Source organism: Carassius carassius, chromosome 22 (genome assembly GCF_963082965.1).
Source record: "Carassius carassius chromosome 22, fCarCar2.1, whole genome shotgun sequence".
Lineage (NCBI taxonomy): Eukaryota > Metazoa > Chordata > Actinopteri > Cypriniformes > Cyprinidae > Carassius > Carassius carassius.
The window spans coordinates 11,933,951-11,955,430 of record NC_081776.1 but is presented as its reverse complement, the minus strand read 5'-3'; the positions used below and the strand labels follow the sequence as shown (position 1 = coordinate 11,955,430).

Genomic DNA, 21,480 nt, shown 5'->3' with positions numbered 1-21,480 from the left:
TAGGTTGTGACATAGTAAGAAAAAAAAGCCAAATAAAATAAGCTGTGCATAGTTAAAACAGCAAAACTAATTACAAATAGACTTTTCAAGGGAGGAGAAATGTTTCACAAACCTTTTAGTAGTTTTCATAGGCTGTTCAACAAATCAAACTCTACACTGTCACATCTCAAACTCTAAAATAATAATAATAATACATAAATTTATCTATAATAAATAATTTTGATGTTTTACATTTTAAATACTACTACATTTATATTTTTTTTATTAAATGTTAAATGTTTTAAACTATGCTTAAAAACTTTTATAATTCTATTTCTATCAATTAATATATTATTAATAATAATACTTATGTGTTTGTGTGTGTACTTATATTTTATGAAGCCCAAAACACATAATAGACTCACCAGTATTGATCTGGGTACTGTTACAGAAGAAGAGGTCCAGTTTTCAAGGTGCTATACATAAACTTGTGTGTGATGCTGACTGCCATGCTAAGGTGGACTGGTATAACGTGCCAGTTTACGAAACTTCATACAGCTGCTGCTCAGGCCAGAATTGACTTTGGCAAACACTCTGAAACCTCAAGATCCTTAACAACTCATGTCCTTTCTGCCATCCAAGGCAAGCAGAGCCCTGTCAGAATCGTGTCAGGAAACCTCAAACCGGAGGAGTGAATCAAAGAGGCCTGCAGGCACTTAAACGCCAGCGCCTCCTGCAACTAAATGAGCCAAGAAATAAAACCTTTAACCGATTTATGTCTTTTGCAGTACCACAGTACTAGGAAATGGCATGAAATACTGTATAACTGCTTTTACAGCACTAAACGTGGTGACTGTAGTGTCTCCGTCGCTGGCACGCAAACCAAATATTAATGTAGTCAATGCAGGAAAGCACTAACGTAGCAAACGTTTGGAAATTATTTGGACACTTTCGATTAAAATATAAATAAAAACGACCCTATGCCGCGATATTTGTATTTTATGAATGTTTACTAAAAAATAAACATCAATTGATCTTTTCCATTGTTCACTTCTTGATGACTTGATTCTTAAAGCCGCTGCGCCTGCATTATCTTAAACTTTTGTTTTAACTTTACAGTGATACATATACAGCATATACGGGTTTCTAAACACATTGTGTCGTTTTGTTCTGAAATAAATTTATTTATCCATGCCTTGCCTGCTAGGTTGAGAAACTAGAAACGCTACTAACAAACAACGCCGTCCAAGGTCGAGCTCATGAATGTTAATTAGATTACGCAAGCGGTTTTGATTACGTGCCGGAGGGCGTTAGAGTTAAGTGACGTAATTACGTATATTAATATTCATGAGCTTTTTCTTTTCTTTTTTTTATTTAAAGTAAATAACGTAGTAACGTCAATGTCCACCATTGTCAAAAATAAGAAAATAACTTCTTTCCTAAGGTCCAACTAGGTTACAGTTTCGTTATTTTCGTTTCTCAACGGCTCTGGATATCTTATTCTGATTATTACCATGATATTAATGTGATTAATGTTTACTGTTAGCCCTAGTTTATTAATGATAAGTGTAAAAAGGCATTTTTGATATAATTTTAGCAAGTAGAAGTACACTATTTAAACTAATAAAACAAATAAAATAAAACATTTGACCTTTTAGGGCAGTTTGAGAAGGTTCTTCCACTAGAGGGAGCAGTGGAGACGGAATCCACTGATGACGTGTGAGCAGCATGGCGGCGCCTATGATGGAGCACAACAGCCACAGCGGCAATGATTTTTCTCAACCAGAGCTTACAGAAGGCAATACATCTGAATCTTCTTCAGAGAATGAAAACTTTACAGATGATGTAGTTGAACTTGTTCAGAAAGACATAGGTGGCGATCTTAAGTCGCTAAAGAAGGTGGCAGGGCTTTTGGAGAAACTGACATTGGAGAACAAGCAGTTGGAGGAGCAGGTAAACAGAGCCACAGAGACTCCGTTAACATCATTCAAGTGTTGTAGAGAATAAAAAATGAATAAAGACATTTTCTTAAATGTGAATTTAATTTTTTTTATTACGATTGGCTTCAAATGTGAGACAAACTACACCAAATGCTTGACTTTTCATTAATTTCGTGTTTTAAGTTTTATTTATTACTTGCGACTGCATAAAATAAGATTCATAAAAGTGAGTTTACATGCAAAGAAAGCATATTAAATTCAAGTTAATTGTCTACTTTAATGTTCTAATAAATTCTGTGGAAATAAAATGTCAGTGCATTGGGTGAAATTATGCTCATACAACGTAATGTAAAAATCAAACAACATACATATTCTGACCTGTACTTCCTAAAAAAATATAAAATAAAAAAATGATCATGCTCAATTTTATTATATTTTAAATGATTGAATAATTATAGATGATAAATGTAAAACCTAGTTGTTTGAAGGATAGTAGCAAAGATTGGTAAAGATTTAAAATTACAATTAATTATTTTTGGGGGACTTTCTTGCGATTTGCGATTCTTAAATAGTCTTTTAATGCCATTCAATCTTTTTTGTTATAAATATAGCTGATAAGATTTTTTTTTTTGTTATTTATAAAATTATAAAACTATTATTTTTCTGTATTTATTTATTTTTAGGAATACTTTTGTTTATTTGTAATCCAAAACAACCCTTCAGCAGCATGTGTGTGTGCATGCAGGTGCTGACTGTGTCCTCTTCGGTGCCGCTGCGTGTGTCCGCTGCCCTGTCCGTGGCAGAGGAGTCTCGAGTGAAGCTGGAGTCTTTACTGGAGAAGGAGAGAGTTTTGTCCAACACTTTGCAGCAGCATCTGCAGGGCGCACAGGTCTGGGCCGACAGCATCGGGCAGGTCTTGGGTCAGCTAGACACATTAGAGAGGCATATGAAGTATCTTCAATGTCTTGCTCGTATTGAGGAGCTCAGGTAAGGGTTTCTAAATATTTTGGAGGGCACTGGAGATGTATACTGGCATCTAACACAAGCTGCACTTCGCTTTTTTGGTTTTTGTGTTGCATTAGTGACAGCATCCAGCAGTATCTGATGACCAATAGCATGTGGGATGCAGTCAGTGCGATAGACAGGATGGCCTCTCTGGATATGGGTTTGAGAGAGTCAGGCTGTAGCCACTTGCAGGCCTTCCTCAGAGAAACACTTCGCTTTTGGCACAAGATTCTTAAAGACAAACTGGCCAGGTATTAGACTTATAAACATTTAGTATTGTATGTTTAAAAGAATAAATATTTTAAAGTTCACGCTAAACGTTTGGTTCTGTTTCAGTGATTTTGAGGAAGTCCTGACGCAGTTCCACTGGCCGTTCATCTCACCCCCTACACAGACCCTCTCACCCCCAGCCAACGCACAGGAGCTCAACAGCCAGCTTGAGCTACTGGGCTCCCAACTTCTCTCTCTCCAGACCTCGTATCCTTAATCTTTTAGAATTAAATCCACCTAAATATAGATTTTCTCAATACACTTCACGTGATTGTTTCGGTGTGCATGACCTGAAAGATTAGATTGATTCAGAGTCATAACAAAATCCTTAAAGTGTGAGACAAACTACATGAGATGATATTCTATTTTATTTACAGTATTATTTATTTTATAATTATTTTAATTATTTATTTTTCTGGTTTTAAAGATACAAAGTTGGTCGTTTTATTTATGATTCTTACAAACATTTTATTTACAGAATTAATTTTTTTAATTACGTTATTATTTAAGTTATTAATTAGATTCTTTTTTAAGGTGCAAAGCTGGTCATTTTCCTTAACAGGTACTTAAGTGATGACCTTATATCAGAGAAGAAAGAAACAGCGTCTTGTCCTGGGCAGTCCCAGACTCCTCCACTCTCATTGCCCATTCAGATCATGCTGCTTCCCCTCGGTAAGAGGTTCAGGTATCACTTCACTGGAAACCGCCAGACCAACAACTTAAGCAAGGTCAGAGATTACGCATTTGTGTGAGAAGGCAAGCTCCTGATAAATGATCAAATGTACATTAATAAGACATGATATGAACTTCCACCTTTACAGCCAGAGTGGTATTTGACTCAAGTCCTCATTTGGATGGGAAACAGCTCCAACTTTATGGATGAGAAGATTCAGCCTATATTGGATCGTGCCGGGGCCAAAGTTAACGCAAGGGTATGTTCATCATTGCACTGGTTACTGTCGGTATTCTAAATGCATTAATTTCATCTAGTTTTACTTCACCTCATACAGCTTTCATTCAGATCTGTCTCATTTTTAGGAATAATATATATCACTCAGATTTACATCACAATATGACTGAAAAGACCTATTGCTAATTCTGTTTTATTGCGACTTTTAAGAAATGCATCAAAGCCATCATTAGGCCTTAAAGTCTTATCAATCTGTCCTCCAGGTGGAGCTGTGCAGGGGGCTTCTGACTCTGGCTCAGGAGAAGCTCACCCAGGACGCTCCTCGGTTGCTCTATGATGATGCTCTCTTCTGCCACCTAGTTGACGAGGTGCTGCAGTTCGAAAAAGAGCTCCGCAGCACCCACAGCTACCCGCGAACCTATCCCGGCGTCTTGCACATACTATTGGAGGAGACTGTGTTCCAGAAGTGGCTCAGCGTGGAGAGAAAGAGTGAGTGTAAATGCTAGGATTTTGAACGTCAAATTTTCAGCTTCTGTGATAAATTAAATTCTGTATGTTGCTTTCTAGTGGCTGTGGAAAAAGTGGACGCCATGCTGTCTGCAGAGGGAGCCTGGAGCTCTCAGTACAAAGACATCACTGATATGGATGAACTTAAAGCACCAGATTGTGCAGAGACCTTCATGACCCTTCTGCTGGTCATCACTGGTATCAATTAAAAAAAAAAAAATCCTCATCCTCATATTTGATTCTTTGGTTAAAACTTGTTTCTAAATTTCTCCACAATCCTTCGCTTAGAACGGTACCGCTCTCTGCTGTGTCCACGGGCTCAGCTCAGTTTCCTGGCTTTGCAGAAGGAGCTGGTGGATGATTTCCGTATCCGCCTCACGCAGGTCATGAAAGAAGAGTCCCGACAGCCGTTGAGCCCTCGCTACTGCGCCATCCTCAATGCTGCCAACTACATCTCCACTGTTCTCAGTGACTGGGGGGACAATGTTGTAAGTGTATTTGAGTCACAGGAACAGGAATTTGTCAGGTGTGTCCAAACCTGTTCCTGGAGGGCCACTGTCCTGCAGAGTTCCAACTCTAGCCCTAAATAAACAAACCTGAAGCAAAGCAATCAAGGTCTTCAGATTCACTAGAAACTTCCAGTCAAGTGTGTTGGAGCGAAAAACTGTAGGATACTGGCCCTCCAGGAGCAGGATAAAAAATAACCCTGTACAAGGGTAATGAGGGTCATGTTACATATTTTTTGTATTAGTAGTCATTTAGCATTTTTGATGATAATTTCTGTAAAAAAAAAAAAAAAAAAAACTACCTAGTAAATGTATACGTAAATTTAAAAAAATAGTAAATTTATAAGATTCTTCCTTATTTTAGTTGTGTACACTCTTATTAGTCCTTGACACATTAATAAATACAATTATATATTGATTGAGAACAGAAACGCATGCATGCACAACATGCTTTTGTTTTCTCTCAGTTCTTCTTGCAGTTGCAGCAGGCTGCAGTGTCAGACGGCGAGGAGATCCTAGGTCCTCTTGGGGCTACAGAGACGGGGCGTCTGGCCTCTCTGGAAGGATCTTTGTTTGAGGCGCTGTTGGCCCTGCTGGAAAGGCTACGAGGAGACATGCTGGGACGATTGCTAGATGCAGTTATGAGAGACGTCAAAGAGAAGGCACAGCCATACTGTAAAGACAGGTACCTACTGTAAAGATTTAGGCCTCAATGCCCCTTAAACGGCTCTTTAGTTCACCAGAATTAGGAAACTAGAAAATGAGTTAGGATGGTTTCAATCTGAGCAGCGATCTCTAAGCTTTTTGTGTATCAGATTTTGAAGTTTAAGTGTATAACGTGAATCTGGTCTATTTCAGGTGGATCTCTTTGCCATCACAGAGCGACCAAGCCACTATGTCGTTATCCAGCTCCGCATGTCCCATGATGCTTTGCCTACGGGATCACCTGCTCCAGCTGCAGCAGATGTTGTGTCTTCCTCTGTTTCAGATGTTCTGGCAGGGCCTTGCCGAGAGACTCGACAACTTCATCTACGAAGAAGTCAGTCTCTTTCTTCAACTGTTTCACTGTTAAAACTTAACTAATGTGGATTAACTAATGCTGACACTAATGTACAAAGGTTAAGATTTGTAAAATGTTTTTTGTAAGAAGTCTCCTATTATCAACAAGGCTGCATTTATTTGATTTAAAATACAGTTTAAACAGTAACGTAAGAAAGAATTATTACAAATACTCTTTAAACAAGTCTCTTTTGATCAATTTAAAGCATCCTTGTTAAATACAAGTGTTAATTTTCTTTTTAAAAAATCTTACAGACCCCAAACCTTTTAATGGTAGTGTATCTTTAAAAGCCTCAAAATCAAACTTAAAAATGTAAAGTCAAAATTACCTGTATCTGAAGTCTGCATGCATTATTTTGTTGGAGTGTGTTGTTTATTTGTTTTTTGCTGTCGCCCTTAGCTGATCCTGTATAACCATTTCAATGAAGGCGGGGTGGCACAGCTTCAATACGATATGACCAGAAACCTCTTCCCTCTCTTTGGACACTACTGCAAAAGACCTGAAAACTTCTTCAAACAGTACGTTTGTTTATTCAGAGCTAATATTTAGGAAAACCTCATTCTAATTTGTCTCTTTTTCCTCATCTCAGTGTGAAGGAGGCCTGCATCATCCTGACTCTTAAGGTCGGCCCGGCGCTGCTGTTGTGTGATGTGCTGAAGCAGTCAGAGGAGGATGAGGGCATGCTGAACCATCAGCAGCCCAGTCCAGAGTCAGCGCTCAATGAACTGGGAGTCTATAAGCTGGCCGCCAGTGATGTGCAGATCCTCCTCAACCTCCGCTCAGCCTGGCTCAAACAATGAGAAATCACCCAAAGCAGCACCAAGAAAGCATTACCGAGCACTCAAACACCTGTTAAGACTTACAATATAACTACATCAGCTGATCTACAGTATTTAAAGTGAACTGAAGGGAGATATGAAGAGTATGCTGTTGTGAAAAAAAATATTTAAAAAAAGAAAAAAGGTTTTGCTGACATACTTTCATCAGAAACAAATAAATTAATACATGTTTCAGTCTTTTCCTCTTTATTTAGTGTTAAAAAAAATTTTGTATAGTATATTAAATATGAGTAGTTGGGGAATTTGGTTTTATCTTATCAAACTAGGGCAGATCAAGGCTATGGGTTTTATCTCAGAAGCGAGAGGAGCCATGTAATGATGGCTGTATCTTGCAGTGTGCCGCCGGTTGCAGGATTAAAGCAGCGTTCCAGGTTCAGAAGAGTCTGCATGCTTGGGTCAAAGGGCCTCTGTGTGGGTACAGTAATGGATTAGAGACGGAATCACACACACGTCTGTCAGGAGGTTTTCCCCAATCATAATAACACATATTCGAATTGCTGTTATTGTTGACAGATTAAAACTTTTTAAAAAGGGTTTCATTCATTGAAATATAAATAATAGATGAAAAACCTAAACCTAAATAACTTTAATAATTAGGATTGTTGCCTTGGCATCTAACAGAAATAAGTTTTAAGTACTAAAACTGCATAAAAAATTTAAATATATAAAAAAAGAACAATAAAATGACAAAAATAATAAAACTGAATTGAAAACTGAAAATACATTAAAAATGTTAAATATAAGAGTATATAAATAATGCTAAACTAACAATGTTTATAATATATATGACAGTGTGACACTTCACCTCTGTAATGGTGGCTGAATTGAAATCGGACTTCAGTAAATTTTGGATCTCGGAGCAGATGTGTGTAGTTTTCTCCAAAAAGTTTTCCTGAAATAAACCATTGTAGGTGAATTTCAAATAGAGGTAAATACAGGGTACTCTACATTTAGGGTTAATGTGAAAAGTACAGCATGGTGATTTAGGACTCTGAGAAACCTGTCGGTGTAGGGTGGAGGTAGACGTTTTCTGCTCCTTTTCTTCTTGTGGGCTGAAGGAGGCGGCTGAGTTGGTGGAGGGTGAAACATGCCCATCAACCTCTGCACATGTTGAGCTCAGCAGGGCATGAACGGCCTTCAGTCTGGATGGAGCAATAACAGTAAACTAAACTCAGTTAACTACCACTTAAATCAAATGGACAAAAAAAAAGGGTAATTCTTAACCATCGTCGCCTTCCTGCCAATAATGTGCTCTGTAAAAACAGTGACTCTTCATGGCCTTTAAATACTGGAATATTGTGTTCATGAGCATTATCTTAGCAAGTGGAATCAAACACAAAATAAGGTTTGTCTTTGGATAGATAAACATAAATTATACCTGTCCAAACAGATCACTCTCAGTCCAGCCTGTAGTACTGCCACTACATCTGCAGTAGGGCTCATTGCTGATAGAGGAGCATTATTTACAGCAAAGAGAAGCAGAATCTGAAGACATCAAATACAACACTGCTCAGGAACTGATCTTTATGACCGAGAGAACTTTTCAATTTAAATAAAAGGATAAGTAGATCAGAAAACTCTAAAGGACATGAAAAAAACATGAGTTCCAATAATTTGTAAACACTTGAGGGTTTGACTACCGTGTTGTTCTCTAACGTGGGTCTGTACCACTGGATGATCAGTTCCTGGATGTCAGTGCTGGCCAAGGGGTAAAGATCTGACAATGGCTGCTCATGCTGGCAGGGGTTAAGAGACAGACAACAATAACGATTTCATTTTTTTCTACTGTCATTATTACATAAAGGTAATGCATGTGTGAACAGAAACCTGTATTCGCTGAGGCCTCAGTATTACAGCTGCAGGGGGATCAGGAACGGCCCACTGATCTCTGTAAGAGGGTTGGTGATGGCTGAAGAAGCTGTGTAACTGGGACAGTCTGAGAGCAAGTTTGGGATCACCGGACATGGACAGCAGCCCATCAACACCCTGCACTGCTCCTGAATAACAGCCAATTACACCAAAACATATATACAGTACAAATGCTTTCACAGAGTAGATTTATTGATTGTTTAATGAACTGAATGAAAAAGCCTTAGTTGCTTGTGCTGTACCTGGTTGTGAAGAGACCTGTAGGAGGTTGATTAAGTGCATGTAGTAGCGGGACATATGAACCCAGGTCAGCTGAGGGCATTTCCTTCTATTAATCTCATGCTCAGCATCCATGAATGCCTCGGGATTGGTGACACAGTTCTCAGGGTTTTCTAGCCCCCCTGCCAATAAGATGAGCACATGTAAGTATTTAGAAATGAATACTTTTGTTCACTTTCTATTCTTCAAAGTATCCTAAATATATTAAGCAGCACAACTGCTTTCAACATTGATGATAATAAGAAATGTGAGCAGCAAATCAGCATATTAGAATCATTTGTGAAGGATCATGTTACACTGGAAGGCTGGAGTAATGACTGCTGAAAATTCAGTTTTCGCATGAATAAATTACATCTATATATTCAAAAAGAAATCAATTATTTTAAATTGTAATAATATTTCACAATATTACTTTTTCAAAAATACTGCTTCCAAAAATATTTAAAAATCTTACTGACCCCAAACTTTTGGATGGTTATGTCTACTTCATCTGATTCAAAGCAAGAATCTAACACAAGACTTAAAATCCTATGTCTAATGCAAAGCTAAATACTGAATTTTGGGTTAGATGTTACCACAGGGGTGAAAGAGATCATTCAATGCAAAGTCAGGCAGGGCTTTAGTTGCAGAAATGGGTACAGGGCCTTCTGTAACTTGAGTAAATCCATGTGAATGGCCACATTTGCCAATAACTTCTGATGTCTAGAAAGAAAAAGGATAAAACGAGGATAAATCCTTTCTGAACAAACTTCATACGGATGTGTGGATGATGTCCATACACACCTTCAAAGCTATCCTCAAACAAATCCAGCTTAGCAGTAGGTAGGTCTCTCTGACTGTTTCCTACGAAAACAACACACAGATACATATATATTACAGAGGTACGCTGCTGTTATTCTCAAATTCTGTCAGTTTATAGCACCTTGCTGGACTCATCAGGTGTTGGTGAGGGGGGAGGAGTCTGATGTTTAGGGGGTGGGGTAATCTGCTCGCACTCTTGCAAGTATATCAAAGCCATTTCCAGGTAGCACCTGTGTGTCAACCTGAAATATTCACATACACAAAATGTGAGTCATGTATGAACAGAATTAGAGGAGAACTTTAGTAAAACAACTTACCGCAAGCTTTGGCTAAGAGTATAGTTAAATGTGGTTAAACACCCAAAAAAGGCCTCTAGGACTTTCTGAGGATCAGATTTTTGCATGGAAATAAGATGTCTGCCCACTACTCCTGCAAACACAAACGATCGACCATCTGTGATTATTACAGGTGCACAAGACAAGACGCTAGATATAAAGATCACTCCATACTGGTCACCTGTGCAGTAGAGGATATCAGCCTCCAGCTGGCGGTCTCTGTTGGCAGAGGCCTGAGAGATGCTGAGCGCAGACTGCAGAACTTCTTGAGCAGATATTAAGGGCCTCCAGGGTTCCTCACCTCCCTCAGAGGAACTTGACAAGGCCTGCAATGCCAAAGAGTGACCTGGAACAAACAGAATCAATATACAGCAAAATCACAGTAGAAAATCAGCTTGCATTTTGTACAAAGAAATGCCCATGGCTTAGCAAAAGAATTGTTAAAGTTTTAGATTAGGTTTAGGTTTGACATTTAATTCTATGTAGATTAAATGCTTGAAAGTAAGACAACTGATGACTCAGTATGCAAAATGATATAATAAAGAAATCTAATCACAATTTAGATATAAAATATCATATAACAATTTTAATTCTAAACATTTTTTCAACAAAAAATCTAAACAAAACGAATAGCACACCTAAGGCTATTTATAAACCAAAGTTTCGAAGGGGTACAAACCCCTAACTATAATGTTAGAGGACTATCAGTACAGCACTGCCTTATTGCTGTTGTCATACCGATCCGCATGGTTGTCTTGGCCAGCAGGGGAAGCTGTGGAAGATATATATTCTTTAGGCCAGCTAGTAGTTCCACCTCGCCTCCTTTTTTGAGACCTATGGACTCTCCAAAGGCACAGAGCTGAAAACAAAGAACAATATTACCACTTCAAAATATGTAAAACTTACATTAAATGTTGTTGTTCTTATATGTTCAAAATGACCTGTTCTAGAAACTATACATCTTTCTCAGATCTATACTGTCTTTAGATAACAACAAAGGTGAAGTACACATTTGATTATCTACTCTTGTGTAATGCTTCAACAAACATTTCGAGCATAATATCCGAAACCTGTTGCTGCAGTAGTTTCTGTGTGAGCAGATGAAGAGTCTGGCTTCCTGTTCCTCTTAGCTCACTAAGAAGTAACACAGCCTCAGCTAGAGTCATTTGAGAGCGCAAAGATAGAGCATTGCGTCCGGATAACAAGCTCACAATCTCCTAAACAGACACACACGTCATCAGCCAACAGAAACAATCAAATAGCACAGCATCAAAATCAACTGTCATAACAAACTACTGACCTGTAGCATGGACGTGCTGTCTTCTCTGGGTCTGCCACGGTGTGTATTAAGTTGGACGCCTTGTAGGAGCAGCAGGGCTTTAGTGTCAGGGTCTCCCCAGGCCTCTGCTTCCTCCAGACCTTCTTTCAGCAGTCGGAGCGCCTCTGCACTGCTGTCTGCACCTGCACAAACAAGCGCAAGCTGTCAAAAAACACCAAATACCAATTCCACCGCATTAAGCTTTGCAAAGCAGCTAACCAGAACAGATTGCAGTTCCAGGAATATGGCCTACGAGGGAGCGAACCACTGCCAGCCTACAGCGCAACCAGAAAAGGAGATCCATGCGTTCTCTCGCTTCCACTTCTTCTGGAACACCTCCGCTATTGAGACTGAAAACAGACTTTGTGTCCCCAGAGGTTGTCTGTAGAGAAAAAGACAAAGAGACAAAAGTCTAATGAAACTGAATCTGTCCTTTAGAGCATGGATGACACAAGATCTGAATTAAGCACTGAATTTCTGTAAGTAAATCAGAGGTTGATTATTACCCGTTGTGCTTTGGCTCTGGGTCGTCTGAAAGCAGAGGAGGGTGGTCCGGGAGGAGGCAGCGGGCGGAAATCACTTTGAAACACAGGAGACCCCTGAAGGAGCCTCAAAGCAGACACTGACAGATCTGCACTACAATAGAGAGGAAAGACATATAGTTTTACAATGGGTTCAAACTTCTATACGTGCCTGCATACCGAGACAATCAATACCATAAAAAGTTTGAGGCCGGTTAAGATTTTTAATGTTTTTCAAAGTCTCATCTGCTCATATGCCCATCAAGACTTGATTTATTTGATCAACAACACAGTGATTTGGTCATATATTATTACAATTTAAAGTAACTGCTTTCCATTTTAATATATTTTAATATGTAATTTATTTTTGTGATGGCAAAGCTGATCTTTTATTTTTAGCAGCCATTACTTCTACTGCTTCATATTTTTGTGGAAATCATGATACATTTTTTTCAGGATTCTTCAGTGAATTTTAAATTAAGTGAAAATGAAAAAAGAATCTTTATTTTGAACATTATAAAAGTCTCTACTCGTAATTTTGAATAAACGAATGCATCCTTGCTTAATAACACTACTAATTTCTTTAAAAAATAAATAAATAAATCACACAGACCCCAAGCTTTGTAACAGTAGTGTTCATAGACACCCACACAACTACACAAACATGCACTCTTCTTCATTATTTAAGTTTCTGCACTACCTGGCAGCCATTCTGCCCTGCTGCATGTTGATATTGGACATTAACAGTCTGATCTCGACTGCCAGCTCCATTTCTTCAGGATCGGTGCTCAGCGGATCTGGGGTAAAGAGCTCAGGACTAACCAGAGCATGTGCTTCTTTTAGAAGTATGGCCTAAATGGGACAATCAATAAAGAGACATTATGTTCACTTTGTCCTTAATGTTCTTGGCATTGGGTAGATGCATTTATATTTGTGCTTATAACTTCATATTTGACTGCTATTAAGGCTACAGGGTCAAATAATGTTAAAACACATTTATAGGCCTAGATCTGGAAGAACAATTTAACAAAAAAAGATAGTTGGAATGGCTTTAACAGTAAAATGGAGCACCTTGACTTCTCCTAATGTGAGTTTCCTGGCACTGAGCTGGAGACCCTTGGACTTGTCACTGCTAGAGACATCAGGCAAACAGGAAGTGCTAGATGATTTCTCTTGAGATGACTCTGTGGGTTAATGAAAATATTTTAGTAATGTGTGAATTTATCATTGAAATTTATAATCTGTAATTGTCCATAATAAACTAGTACTGAAAAGATACCTGTTGTCAGTGGCTCAGGCAGGTCATGTATAGTACTACATATGGCCAAAATGAGATGAACTCTGGCCATCAGGAGTCGCCTGGTTAACCTTGAGCCATAGAGAGCCATGATGTCTTTACTGGGCCTCCTATTGACCACTTCATCCAGCACCTGAGTAAGCGATCACACCAGCATTATGCTTTTTACCACAGTACAGTATGTTGTCAATGACTTGATGTATTGATCTGTAAACTTACTTGAAGATTGGAAGGATCCAACAGCAGTTTCCCTTCAGTAAATATTTCCTTTGCCTGTGGGATTTATTGTGATTTTTCATTAGCCATTACTTCAGTCCTCAAAGTCATATGATACTCCAGAAATCATTCTAATATGCTGATTTGGTCCTCAAGAAACCTTTCTTATGATCTAATGCTGAAAACAGTTGTGCTGCTTAATATTTTTGTGGGAACTGTAAAACGTTTTTCAGCATTCCTTGATAAATAAAATGTTGAAAAGAACAATACTTATTTGAAATATCGATTTCTTAAAAACAACAACAACTTAATAAACCCAAACATTTGAACAGAGGTGTAAAGTGTCATGAAATTTAAGAAAAAAAAAAATTAAAGGACAGAAATTTAAGAAATTAATAATAAAATTAGACTGAAAAAGTTCAAAAACTGAACTGTATATTTTATGATATTCAAGGAGCCTCTAAAAAGCTTCATATCAGTTCCTTAATCAAGTCATTATACACTTAAGCAATTACATATTATACACAAGCAATTATACATTTTACTATGAAAAAGATAATAGCATGTATAGCTTTTGTCATCTGGGTATTTTATATTGCTTATGCAGCTTTACCCAAAATGGCTTCTCTGTTCTGTGGCATCCATGGGGTACAGGGATTTCCTTGCCAAATGTGAGACTGCTGAGTTCTTTAAATGCCTCAGTGAAGGCCCCCAATTCTGTCAATACCTTTACCTGTATACACACAATGGCAACTCAATGGCAACTCAACAGACTCAAATAGACAAACACATTCACTGAAAAACAGATTTACAAGATGTACAAGAATATACATCAACATCTTTCATACCTTCAGTATTCTGCATGTGACAGTGAAGTGCAGATCACGACAAACTGTTCTGGCGACATACAGGTACAGAGCCAGCACAGGAAGAACCTGAAGGATGATGAGTTGAATATGGAATAGACATCAGCTGTAAAATGCACAAATGCTGCTCTAACCATCTTAACGTAAGTGTAAATGAGTGTTGCTCTGGTACCTTGAGAAGATGTCCTGAGGTATACAGCCAGTGGCAGAGAAAAGACAAACTGGCAACAGTGGTACCGAGATTCCCCCGATCGGGCTCAGAGAAGAGGTCGATACCTGGGATCAGCTCTGTCTCCACAGAGTATGTAGAGTATGCCAAGTCCGTCATCGGATGGGGCATAGAAGCCATCAGTAGGCACTGTGAAGCATATGACCTTATAAAGTTTAATTTTTAATATTGGTACTACTAGTCATAATTTCCTCATTAACTGAGTTCAAAACAGAAGAAAAGCAACTCAATTTCTCACCTTGAAGAGTTTGCCACAGAGAAGGCAGCACTTTGTGCGCTGATCGATGTTGGAAATCAGGATGTGCCTGTCATTAAAGGAGAAATCATACTGCTGTGATGGAGCACAGTCACAAATACACTTTTTGGTTTCTCACTTACTGTGCAATCTTGGCTGAAAGCAAAGCTCCCTGGAGGCAGCCCCATATCCCAGCATGCTGCAGGGTGTCCTGAGAGGAGCTGCTGCCCCATGAGTCACCATCCCAAGATTCCAGAACTCCAGAGCTTTGCAGAGCACAGTCCAAAGCCTTACTCCAGAAAGCATGTGCAGATCTATACATAAACAAACACAAATTAACGAAGAATTAATTTTTTGTCCTTTTTTGTTTTTGATCACCTACACTACCATTCCAAAGTCTGTGGTCAGTAAGATTTATTTTCTGATAAAAATTTAGAAAGGATGCAGTAAATTGACCAAAGATAAAAGTACAGAATACAAAGTACAAAGTATAAAACTTCTACAAAGTAGTGCAAACATATACAGTACAGATTCTCTAATTAATAAAGAAAAAATGCAGGAAAGTAATGCTGTTAACGCATCATACTTTCGATTTCCATTGTAGAAATGCAGGTTTCCAAGGTCATGGAGTGCTTGCACCTGAAGGGAGTTGTACTTATTTGCTTGAAGATATTCTGCATGAAACAACAAAACAAAACAACATCTATCTGTATCGGAAAAGCTTGCTTGTGAACAATTTCAGCTTGTAAGTTGTCAAAGTTCAGATCGGTCCTCACTAATAGCATTGTTGTAGGAAGAGAAAACAGTCTGGAGCTGTGATGATGGCAGGGTGGTGGTGTAGATGGAGCCCAGAGAGCTGAAGTCCTCTGCAGAGAAGTCTGGAGGGCTGATGCCTGGCAGGGTGCTGGCTGCAATGCTGAATTCCACTTTTCCCTGCAGTACGCCGCTGGGCTCTTTAGAAAACGGCACCTCAACATATGCTGAGGCCACATATCAAGAGTGTGATTGAAAATATAAAGAAAATACAGTTTTATATATATATATATATATATATATATATATATATATATACAGTACAGACCAAAAGTTCACAAACATTACTAATTTTAATGTTTTTAAAAGAAGTTTCTTCTGCTCATCAAGCCTGCATTTATTTGAACAAAAATACAGAAAAAACAGTAATATTGTGAAATATTATCACAACTTAAAATAATAGATTTCTATATGAATATACTGTAAAAATATTATTTATTCCTGTGATACAAAGCTGAGTTTTCAGCATCATTACTCCAGCCTTCAGTGTCACATGTAATATCCAGTCTATCACATGATCATTTAGAAATCATTCTAATATTCTGATTTATTATGAGTGTTGGAAACAGTTCTGCTGTCTAATATATTTGATGAATAAAAGGTTAAAAAGAACTGCATTTATTCAAAATAAAAATTCTAATAATATATATTCTAATAATATATTTTCTTTACTATCACTTTTTATCAATTTAACACATCCTTGCTGAATAAAAGTATTGATTTTATTTAAAAAAAAAAGAAAGAAAAAAAATTACTGACCCCAAATTACTGACCAGTAGTGTATATTGTTATTACAAAATATTTATATTTTAAAAACATAGCTTCTTTTTTTTTTTTTTTTTTTTTTACTTTTTATTCAAAGTATCCTAAAAAAGTATCACGTTCTGAAAAAATATTAAGCAGCAGAACTGTTTCCAACTTTGTTAATGAATCATCATATTAGAATGATTTCTAAAGGATCATGTGATAATGATCTTAAAAATTCAGCTTTTCATCACAGAAATAAATGATAATTTAAAGTATAATAAATTTAAAAACAATTATTTTAAATTGTAATAACATATCACAATATTACATTTTCTGTATTTTTGATCAAATAAATGCAGGCTTGATGAGCAGAAGAAACTTCTTTCAAAAACATTAAAAATAGTAATGTTTCCAAACTTTTGGTCTGTACTGTGTATAGTATATATAGTTGTGTATTATAATTTAAAGTCCTAAAAACACAGACTTGAGTAACCAAAAGCAAGCAAATTCAATTTAGAAGTAAATGACGTTTATGGTTCTGACTTTTTCTAATTTATGTATAATGTAATATGAAAATCTCTTCAAGTAATGTTCACTTTTTTCATGATTCTTTGAGGAATTGAAATTACAAATGTCTTTACTGACTGAATAAGTCCTTGTTGAAAAAAGTATTGCTGTCTTTAAAAATAAAATAAAAAGTACTGACCCCAAGCTTAGCGCTGTGTGTAAGACTTACAGTGCTGTGTGTCTGCCAGTAGCAGCAGGAGTAGAGTTCGGCTATGCTGAAAAGTCAGCAGTGTGTGATTTCTTTTCTCCAGAGTATCTCTGAAACAGTGCAGTGTGTCCTCTACATCCAATGGTACACACACCAGACACATGGCTCTCTTCACATCTATAGTAAATTATAAAGCACACAAGTGAGACTCACATATGGTCTTTTAAAAAAATTAATTACACATTTAGCATAATCATGTATAATGACCCATATATGATATTCATGCACTGCAGCACTGGCACCGCAGCACTGGCCAAGAAAGCACGCAGCTTCTCTACTTCCTTCGCAAACTGAGAAGAGCCAGAGCTCCGGCCCCCATCATGTGCACATTCTATAGAGGCACCATCGAGAGTATCCTGACTAGCTGCATCACTGTGCGGTATGGCACCTGCAAAGCATCCTGCCGGAAGACTCTACAACGCATAGTGAGAGCATCTGAAAAGATCGTTGGTGTCTCTCTCCACTCCCTCCAACACATTTATGGAACCCGTCTCACCCGTAAAGCCCTCTGTATCGCAGGTGATCCCACTCACCCATCAGCTTCTTCAGTCTGCTAAGACTACAGAGTCTCCAGGCCAGGACCAGCTGACTGATGGACAGCTTCATCCATCAGGCTGACAGGAAGCTGAACTCCCTCCCAACCTTGCCCCCACTCCCTTCTTTTTCCCCATGCACCACTGAACGCTGAACCTCAGTACCCCCCCACACCAACCCAGCTCCCACTAACACTCTGGGACCTGCACCAGACACTCTGTACAGCATTGGTTTGCTCACTACCTCATCTAGCATTGACACTTTAACCAGACTAAATAAGCTCTTTTGCTTATTCACTGGTTTACTTCACTGGTTTGCATTCTATCTGCCATGTGCCTTGTGCTGCTTAACTTCTTTTTTCTTTATTAATCTTTCTTTTTACATGACCTATTTGTATATTTGTATAGTTGTACATCTTATTATTTTATTATCTGTATTTAATGTTCTACTGTTAGTGTTATCTGTACACACCAAGGGTAACACAATTTAAATTCTCTGTAGGTATGTACTGTACATGTGGAAGAATTGACAATAAAGAAGACTTGACTTGATATGGAATATGCACAAAATGGTAAATTAATCAGAAAATAAATGGAACCTGGCAGTCCTACTTTGTACCTGCAAATTCCTTGGGCTCTGGTTCAGCATCATTTGCAGTGATCATAATCGGACCCCTTCCACAGGGGAACAGTAACAGCCTGCTTGCATAATTCCTGCAGGTCACCTATGGATGTCAGTCACATTTTAACACATTAAGAACAGGCTGTGAACTCAAAATGTTAAGCATTTCTTGTCAAAGTTAATCAGAATGATGTTTATGTGATCATTTATCTGTACCTTTTCTCCAGAGATCATCTCAGTGTAGGTGAAGTGAGGTTGAGGAGCTGGAGGGCCCCCAAAACAGCTGATCCTATCCAACAGTCTCCTCTGTGCATGCACCAGAACAGGTGTTATCATGTGAGAGTAGCGCTCCCTGAAACCCATAATGCAATGTTTTTCAATAGCTAAACTTTTTTCAAGAGGATTTATATTCATATATAGATTTCGATTGCTTGTATACTTTCAGCAAATATACAAATTAATACTGCACAAGCATCAGTGAGTTATCAGCATACCGTGTATATGTATTAAAAATTAGGGCGAGGTGGGCTAGATTCTCCCACTTGGCCTGATAGTACAGAAGCTCTAATGTGTGCAGGACCAGAGTCCTCAGCCAGCGCAGATCTATCACTGTCCCGTCATCCATTGGGCTAGAGAAGTACAGACTAGCCTCAAGCTCTGCATCTTGATCATCATAAACATTCCACAGCTAGAGAATAAAAAGAAAACAAATATGAAAGATATCTTTACAGTTTAGCTGTCATTTGAAATATATTTGTCTGCAGAATGGTGCAAAAGACCAATCATTATCAAGTATCCCATTGACAACTTTTAAGTGAGTCACAGGATGACTGAAAAAAGAACATTATTAATAATTAAATAGTTAATAGATACTTAAAGTGATTAATTAAACAACTCAATATCTTAATAAATAAATAAATAAAATACAATTAAATTAATATGCATACTGGAATCATATTCCTCCCCCTCTTTTATTATGTAGAGGCCCTTTGAACAATGTGTTAGACACGGGGCCTTGAATTCAATAAGGATGAGATCTGCTCTAGAAGTGATGTGGATTAACCTTCAGCTTTTCCATCATGTCCATGAGAAGATCTGAGGTCAGTACTAGTAGAGGAGTGATCACTGTATACAGCTGCTCTATTGTCAGCCGTCTGGCATGGGCATCAGGGCCTTGGGCATGCTCCAACATCAGGGCCAATGTGCTGGATTGGTCCCAGAGAGTCCTACAAGCCCACTGTAAAGTTGTCCAGTGCCCCCACCGATGAGCCAGCACCTAGTGGAAAAAATGGGATGTTGTCAGTAGAATCGCAAGATAAAGTGCATGGCAAATTATGACTATTTGAATGAAATGTAATTTACCATAGCTCTGCGCATGTGTACAGAGGCTTTGTTGAGTGTGTCCAGTAACTGAGACGGGGTTTGATGAGCGGGAGCGCTGACAGCTTTAGATTCGTGAGTATGCCGAAAGTCCGCTTCATCTTCCACGTCACTATCTGCAGAGCTGAACTCCTCGTCACTGGTATTTAGTTCTCCTGAGGATGTAACGTAAAGTAGGACAATCCTATATTGCATCTACATGTAATGATCTAAACTATCATTCAAAGGTTGGGGTCAGTTATACATTTTTGTAAAGAAATTAATACTTTTTTCAATATGTGAAGAATTACATAAAACAATATTCAAATAAATTTGTTTGAACTTTTTATTCATCAAAGAATCCTTAAAAACTGATTTCATCAATGATGATAGAAATGTTTCATGAGCACCAAAATATAATGTTAAAATGATTTCTAAAGGATCATGAGACGCTGAAGACAACAGTGAGCAACAGTGTAGATGCTGTCACAACAGTGTAGAGCTCTCATGCTAAAGAGACTTTAACCCACCTTGATTAGTGTCCTTAACTTTGTGCTCAACAGCTTTTGTGTGAGCACGGCTTGTAGGACGGGGTACAGCTTTGGGATTTGGAAGCGTCAGTTCAGGTGGTCTGATGTGCTGTGGAACGTTCTTCCACAGAATCAACATTCCACAGTGAGCCAGAGAAAAGAAAGGCTGTGAAAGATGACTGAAACTAGAAAGGATCAGAAAAAGCTCAAGTTTTACTCAAATGGGTTCAGAGAAAATGATAATTAGAGAGTTATTAACAGAACAGAAAAACAGACTTGATATTAAGATCAGCTTGAGGTTGAAGACCCAAACTGATATCACTATTGATTATTTGGCATTATTCAGTTTTCAGATTTGCTTTTGGATCTAACTACCAGAGCTTTGGAGGTGGTCCCAGGTTCCTCTTCAGCAGGCCTAGGTGGGCACAAGCTAGACTCAGATTGACATGGCAACGCCACAGTGAATCCTCTGAGCGCATCTGCCTCAGCTTCCAGCAACGCTGATGTCTTCTGATAAGAGCAGCCAGTTTACTTAGCAGGATGTCCACAGCTCTGACCTCTCTGAGAGACACAACGGCAAATACAGATAAAGTTTTAAAGATGTAATCACATAAACTAGCATTAAAACGTTTAGGGTCAGTAAGAGTTTTTTTTAAGAAATACAGTATTAAGAAAATGCAGCCTTTTGGAGCATAAGAGATTGTTTCAAAGACATTTAAAAAAAAATACAGAATCCAAACAATTAATGTTAGTGTACATTTAAAAAAAAATTAAGATGTAATATTTATTTATGTTTTACCTTTCAGAGTTTTGGCTCTTGAATGCAATCAAAAGTTTCTTCTGTAGCAACTTCCTGCCTTCCCAAAATGTGCCATCTTTTTGTTTCTGAAATATAGATTCAGGGTGTTTATACAGTGAAAGAGAACATGCATTTAATGTGTGTAAATGTGTTCAAATGTGTCGCAATATGTTAACACATTTTATGTAACAGAAGCTTACTTTGGTATTGTACTCAATCACAGAGGTTGTGAAGTCTTTAAACTCTTCCCCTGGAAGACCTGAGTGCTTCTTTAGCCCAAACAAAGCCTCATCACGTCTAGAAATAATACAGAAAGCAAA

At 38.0% G+C, this 21,480-nt stretch overlaps 2 protein-coding genes and 1 long non-coding RNA gene across 4 annotated transcripts in view; 1 reads left to right on the top strand and 2 right to left on the bottom strand.

The window, feature by feature from the left end:
• LOC132098384 (uncharacterized) overlaps positions 1–992 on the bottom strand; it is a 65,545-nt gene extending 64,553 nt beyond the window's left edge. Inside the window, exon 1 of the long non-coding RNA XR_009422899.1 lies at positions 405–992. This is a non-coding gene — a long non-coding RNA (uncharacterized LOC132098384). The remainder of the gene's footprint in view (positions 1–404) is intronic.
• Positions 993–1,683: 691 nt separating this feature from the next.
• Positions 1,684–7,190, top strand: rint1 (RAD50 interactor 1). The gene is made up of 13 exons (XM_059505295.1): positions 1,684–1,932; positions 2,665–2,906; positions 3,002–3,175; positions 3,261–3,401; positions 3,766–3,922; positions 4,016–4,126; positions 4,368–4,593; positions 4,672–4,809; positions 4,900–5,099; positions 5,585–5,802; positions 5,976–6,156; positions 6,577–6,695; positions 6,767–7,190. Exons 1-13 carry the CDS (start codon positions 1,708–1,710, stop codon positions 6,975–6,977), a joined length of 2,343 nt encoding a protein of 780 aa, XP_059361278.1. The 5' UTR covers positions 1,684–1,707; the 3' UTR covers positions 6,978–7,190.
• Positions 7,191–7,260: 70 nt separating this feature from the next.
• Positions 7,261–21,480, bottom strand: part of cfap54 (cilia and flagella associated protein 54) — a 28,029-nt gene continuing 13,809 nt past the window's right edge. The window contains exons 32-69 of one of the 2 annotated variants that reach the window (XM_059505293.1): positions 21,361–21,457; positions 21,161–21,246; positions 20,737–20,922; positions 20,362–20,546; positions 19,835–20,007; positions 19,536–19,748; positions 18,967–19,160; positions 18,689–18,824; positions 18,470–18,575; positions 17,279–17,434; positions 15,759–15,962; positions 15,569–15,656; positions 15,126–15,296; positions 14,986–15,052; positions 14,691–14,876; positions 14,501–14,587; positions 14,266–14,385; positions 13,656–13,709; positions 13,419–13,569; positions 13,211–13,323; positions 12,840–12,991; positions 12,125–12,254; positions 11,838–12,000; positions 11,601–11,761; positions 11,371–11,517; positions 11,039–11,159; positions 10,482–10,646; positions 10,283–10,394; positions 10,087–10,207; positions 9,948–10,007; positions 9,740–9,866; positions 9,128–9,286; positions 8,844–9,013; positions 8,657–8,743; positions 8,395–8,501; positions 8,017–8,158; positions 7,822–7,908; positions 7,261–7,423 (exon numbers count right to left, since the gene is read on the bottom strand). In XM_059505293.1, coding sequence (XP_059361276.1) covers positions 7,304–7,423; positions 7,822–7,908; positions 8,017–8,158; positions 8,395–8,501; positions 8,657–8,743; positions 8,844–9,013; positions 9,128–9,286; positions 9,740–9,866; positions 9,948–10,007; positions 10,087–10,207; positions 10,283–10,394; positions 10,482–10,646; positions 11,039–11,159; positions 11,371–11,517; positions 11,601–11,761; positions 11,838–12,000; positions 12,125–12,254; positions 12,840–12,991; positions 13,211–13,323; positions 13,419–13,569; positions 13,656–13,709; positions 14,266–14,385; positions 14,501–14,587; positions 14,691–14,876; positions 14,986–15,052; positions 15,126–15,296; positions 15,569–15,656; positions 15,759–15,962; positions 17,279–17,434; positions 18,470–18,575; positions 18,689–18,824; positions 18,967–19,160; positions 19,536–19,748; positions 19,835–20,007; positions 20,362–20,546; positions 20,737–20,922; positions 21,161–21,246; positions 21,361–21,457 — 5,104 coding nt within the window. In that variant the 3' untranslated portion in view covers positions 7,261–7,303. Of the gene's footprint in view, positions 7,424–7,821; positions 7,909–8,016; positions 8,159–8,394; positions 8,502–8,656; positions 8,753–8,843; positions 9,014–9,127; positions 9,287–9,739; positions 9,867–9,947; positions 10,008–10,086; positions 10,208–10,282; positions 10,395–10,481; positions 10,647–11,038; positions 11,160–11,370; positions 11,518–11,600; positions 11,762–11,837; positions 12,001–12,124; positions 12,255–12,839; positions 12,992–13,210; positions 13,324–13,418; positions 13,570–13,655; positions 13,710–14,265; positions 14,386–14,500; positions 14,588–14,690; positions 14,877–14,985; positions 15,053–15,125; positions 15,297–15,568; positions 15,657–15,758; positions 15,963–17,278; positions 17,435–18,469; positions 18,576–18,688; positions 18,825–18,966; positions 19,161–19,535; positions 19,749–19,834; positions 20,008–20,361; positions 20,547–20,736; positions 20,923–21,160; positions 21,247–21,360; positions 21,458–21,480 lie in introns of both variants that reach the window. The other variant, XM_059505294.1, reaches the window with a different exon arrangement.

What these genes read in the sequence shown, in the direction of transcription:
- rint1 (XM_059505295.1), top strand. Translation starts at nt 1,708, where the DNA reads ATGGCGGCGCCTATGATGGAGCACAACAGCCACAGCGGCAATGATTTT. An exon ending in AGACCAACAACTTAAGCAAG is followed by an intron (nt 3,923 to 4,015) that starts GTCAGAGATTAC and finishes CCACCTTTACAG; the next exon opens with CCAGAGTGGTATTTGACTCA. An exon ending in GTGACTGGGGGGACAATGTT is followed by an intron (nt 5,100 to 5,584) that starts GTAAGTGTATTT and finishes GTTTTCTCTCAG; the next exon opens with TTCTTCTTGCAGTTGCAGCA.